Source organism: Oncorhynchus kisutch, linkage group LG22 (assembly GCF_002021735.2).
Source record: "Oncorhynchus kisutch isolate 150728-3 linkage group LG22, Okis_V2, whole genome shotgun sequence".
In the NCBI taxonomy this organism is placed as follows: domain Eukaryota; kingdom Metazoa; phylum Chordata; class Actinopteri; order Salmoniformes; family Salmonidae; genus Oncorhynchus; species Oncorhynchus kisutch.
In genome coordinates this window covers 51,742,450-51,747,449 of record NC_034195.2, presented here as the reverse complement: position 1 = coordinate 51,747,449, position 5,000 = coordinate 51,742,450, and the positions used below count along the sequence as shown (strand labels likewise).

General features: G+C 46.7%; 1 protein-coding gene across 1 annotated transcript in view; it reads left to right on the top strand.

Moving 5' to 3' along the window:
• LOC109884512 (reelin) overlaps positions 1–5,000 on the top strand; it is a 267,753-nt gene that overhangs the window by 211,337 nt on the left and 51,416 nt on the right. The window contains 3 exon segments of the mRNA XM_031801457.1: positions 2,329–2,490; positions 3,082–3,318; positions 3,717–3,909. Of these exon segments, the coding sequence (XP_031657317.1) occupies positions 2,329–2,490; positions 3,082–3,318; positions 3,717–3,909 (592 nt within the window).

Genomic DNA, 5,000 nt, shown 5'->3' with positions numbered 1-5,000 from the left:
TGAAGTTGGTGAGGGAGATAAAAGTCTCCAACTTCAGCGATTTTTGCAATTCGTTCCAGTCACAGGCAGCAGAGTACTGGAACGAAAGGCGGCCAAATGAGGTGTTGGCTTTAGGGATGATCAGTGAGATACACCTGCTGGAGCGCGTGCTACGGATGGGTGTTGCCATCGTGACCAGTGAGCTGAGATAAAGCGGAGCTTTACCTAGCATGGACTTGTAGATGACCTGGAGCCAGTGGGTCTGGCGACGAATATGTTGCGAGGGCCAGCCGACTAGAGCATACAAGTCGCAGTGGTGGGTGGTATAAGGTGCTTTAGTGACGAAACGGATGGCACTGTGATAGACTGCATCCAGTTTGCTGAGTAGAGTGTTGGAAGCCATTTTGTAGATGACATCGCCGAAGTCGAGGATCGGTAGGATAGTCAGTTTTACTAGGGTAAGCTTGGCGGCGTGAGTGAAGGAGGCTTTGTTGCGGAATAGAAAGCCGACTCTTGATTTGATTTTCGATTGGAGATGTTTGATATGAGTCTGGAAGGAGAGTTTGCAGTCTAGCCAGACACCTAGGTACTTATAGACGTCCACATATTCTAGGTCGGAACCATCCAGGGTGGTGATGCTAGTCGGGCATGCGGGTGCAGGCAGCGACCGGTTGAAAAGCATGCATTTGGTTTTACTAGCGTTTAAGAGCAGTTGGAGGCCACGGAAGGAGTGTTGTATGGCATTGAAGCTTGTTTGGAGGTTAGATAGCACAGTGTCCAAAGACGGGCCGAAGGTATATAGAATGGTGTCGTCTGCGTAGAGGTGGATCAGGGAATCGCCCGCAGCAAGAGCAACATCATTGATATACACAGAGAAAAGAGTCGGCCCGAGAATTGAACCCTGTGGCACCCCCATAGAGACTGCAAGAGGACCAGACAGCATGCCCTCCGATTTGACGCACTGAACTCTGTCTGCAAAGTAATTGGTGAACCAGGCCAAGGCAGTCATCCGAAAAACCGAGGCTCCTGAGTCTGCCGATAAGAATATGGTGATTGACAGAGTCGAAAGCCTTGGCAAGGTCGATGAAGACGGCTGCACAGTACTGTCTTTTATCGATGGCGGTTATGATATCGTTGAGTACCTTGAGTGTGGCTGAGGTGCCCCCATGACCGGCTCGGAAACCAGATTGCACAGCGGAGAAGGTGCGGTGGGATTCGAGATGGTCAGTGACCTGTTTGTTGACTTGGCTTTCGAAGACCTTGTGTCCTTAACCAAATGGTTAAGGACACAAGGGAAATAAATAAGCATAAATATGGGTTGTATTTACAATGGTGTGTGTTCTTCACTGGTTGCCCTTTTCTCATGGCAACAGGTCACAAATCTTGCTGCTGTGATGGCACACTGTGGAATTTCACCCAGTAGATATGGGAGTTATCAAAATTGGATTTGTTTTCTAATTCTTTGTGGATCTGTGTAATCTGAGGGAAATATGTCTCTCTAATATGGTCATACATTGGGCAGGAGGTTAGGAAGTGCAGCTCAGTTTCAACCTCATTTTGTGGGCAGTGAGCACATAGCCTGTCTTCTCTTGAGAGCCATGTCTGCCTACGGCGGCCTTTCTCAATAGCAAGGCTATGCTCCCTGAGTCTGTACATAGTCAAACGCTTTCCTTAATTTTGGGTCAGTCACGGTGATCAGGTGTTCTGCCGCTGTGTACTCTCTGTTTAGGGCCAAATTGCTCTGTTTTTTTGTTAATTCTTTCCAATGTGTCAAGTAATTATCTTTTTGTTTTCTCATGATTTGGTTGGGTCTAATTGTGCTGCTGTCCTGGGGCTCTGTAGGGTATCCCTCTCTCTTTCTCTCTCTCTATCTCTCTATATCCCTCTCTCTTCTCTATCCCTATATTTCTCTCTCTCTATATATATATATATATGTTTATCTCTCTCTATCCCCCTCTCTCTCTTTACCTCCCTACTTTTCCTCTCATCTTTCTCCTCTGTCTAATTTTGTCCTCATTTGTTTAATCATCTCATCTATCATTCTGCCACCCACTCCCTCCCTCCTCCCCTCCCACCTTCCCTGTCTTCCTCCATCCATGTCTGTATGTCTAACCCCTTGCCTCTCCCATCTCTCCTCCCTACATCCACCCCTCTCTCTCTGTCCCTCTATTCCCAACCTTACCCTTTACACCCCCCCCCTCTCTCTCTCTCTCTCTCTCTCTCTCTCTCTCTCTCTCTCTCTCTCTCTCCTCTCTCTCTCTCTCTCTCTCTCCTGATCAATTTTCTCATTTTTATTTTGCCACTAATTCCATGTTTCCCTTTTCTCTCTACTCCTCCATCCCCCTCCAGGTACCTCCAGTTCACTCTGCGTCTTGGCAGTCGTAGCATTCTTAGTTCCTGTCCTGCCCCTGACCAATCAGGAGAGGGAGTCCTGCTGCATTACTCTTCAGACAACAGCATCACCTGGACCCTCCTGCAACACTACGCTTACCAGGGCTTCCACGAACCCAGGTACCACATCCTTAATGGTTACCAGGGCTTCCACGAACCCAGGTACCACACACTTAATGGAGGCCTGGTGCTGGGGGAGTGACAGAGATGTAACCTACAGGGACCCATTGGCTCATTTAGTGTTGTCTACTGTGTTGTAATGAAGACAAATGGCTCTACACACTCACACACACACACACACAGAGCATGGCCTGTACCGCCTAGAGCGCTCTTCATCAGTGGGCAGAAGGTTGGGGGGAAAGTGTCAAGAATAGAGGTGTGTCTGCTGAGAGGAGGTCATTGAGTCCACACCATCCTGGCCCAGCCTGAGTCAGAGCCTTGCTAATGTGACTCATTCCAGCTGGACTGCTTGGCTTATTTAGAGAACATTGAAAACACTCCCTCCTTTATTTCCCTCCGTCCTCTCTCCCCCTGTCATGATCTATTTTCTCTCCCTTCATTTCTACCTCTCTCCATCCCTTCCTGTGTCTCTTTCTCCATCCCTCCGTCCTCACTCTCCACCTGCCTTCCCCTCATCCCTCCCCCATCCGTCCTCACTCCGTCCCTCATCCCTCCCCCCATCCGCCCCTCCGTCCTCACTCTCCTCTCCAGGATCGTATCAGTGGAGCTCCCTCCCGGTGCCCGTAAGTTCGGGGTGCAGTTCCGCTGGTGGCAGCCGTACCACTCTGGGCGTGGCCGTGACGTGTGGGCAGTGGATGACATCACTATGACCTCTGTACTGTTCAACACCATCAGTCTGGACTTCAGTAATGTACTGGACGTCACTCAGAGTCTAGGCTTCTACCTTGGACACGTCCAGCCCTACTGCCGACACGACTGGACACTCAGGTACAGGACGGAAGCTTCCAGGCTTCTTATTTTACCTTTATTAACAAGTCAGTTAAGAACAAATTATTATTTTACAACGACGGCTTTACCCCCGGGCCAAACCCGGAAGCCGCCCTATGGGACTCCACAATCACGGCCGGGTGTGATACAGCCTGGATTCGAACCAGGGTGTCTGTAGTGACGCCTCTAGCACTGAGATGCAGTGGCCTGAGACCGCTGAGCCTCTCGGCTGTGTGAAGAAGCTACACCTGAGAGGATCACTGTCCTGTGGTGCAGGAACTTCACAATTCAAATTGTGCTTTAGTTGTGCTGCGTCTCTGCTAGTTTACTTTAGTACGGTCTAATCATCAACTCTGGTCCGCAGGTCAATGTGATTAACTCTCTCCTGCGTTGTGTAGTTTCTCAGGCGAGCCCAGCCCCGGGTCCAGTATCCGTTATGTGGAGACACAGTCCATGCAGATCGGAGCGTCCTACACCCTGCAGTTTTCATTGGTCATGGGCTGCGGCCGAGACCCCTCCCCCAACATCGACACACAGGTCCGCCTGGAGTTCTCCACCAATCACGGCCTGACCTGGCACCTAGTCAAAGGGGTGAGGAAGCAGGGAAATATAATTCATGATCAACCATATGGGGCTAATGACAGTCTTGGAATTTGGCACACGTGCTCAGGGGTATGAGTCTTGCTAACCTGTAGATTAATAATTCTTATTATTTTGAAAACAGAAAAGGTTTTACACCCCTGTCATATCATTTGGAGCTAGTTCTAACTTCCTGTTTTCGTGGTCGTATCATTGTTTATAACTTAGTGAAAGTTCATTTCCTGGTTGGAAAAATAACACGAAGGGAAAAACACTTTCATAATAATTTATTCATTTATTCATTTATTTATCATGAATACTGATTTTCCATTATGGTATTGGTAATAAGGAGCAAATGATGACACGTCTTTAAATAATAAATTATTTGACGAATAAACTCTTTAAATGTGTCACTTTGTCTCCAAAGAAGAATTAGAGCTAATGCTAATTTCATCATCTTTCAGTAATAATACACATTAATACTAAATAAAGAGAGATTATCATAACATGATTCAACAAAGATTTTTCTTCTCGTGAATATGAATAAAAACCTAAAGTAGCCTCATCATTTTTTAAATTATATTATTTATAGGCTTTAGGAGATTGAACCAGATTTAATGAGTCTCCTTCAAATGCAATATTATAGACCGAGGCACACACACACACACACACACACACACACACACACAAAACTAAGTAAAGTCTCCCAACACCTGTAGAGTTCTAGTATTATAAAAAAAGTGAATGACCTTAAATGACCTTCCATAACGTCTGTTCACTTATTCCCTGTTGGACTGATGTGTCAGTGGTCGATGTGCTGAGCAGCTTCCTCCTGGGCTTCTTCTTCTTCTTCTTCTTCACTATCTGATACAGAAGCTATTTAAAAAACGTATCAGTACAGTTATACTCACATTATTTTAACAGTTTTAGAAACTTCAGAGTCTTTTCCATCCAATTCTACCAGTTGCTAAGTTGAACCATACAGGGTTCATCGGTTTGTGTGTGTGTGTGTTTATGTAGGTTTACGTGTGTGTGTGTGTGTGTGTGTGTGTGTGTGTGTGTGTGTGTGTGTGTGTGTGTTTAGTGTTTTCCTGGCTATACAC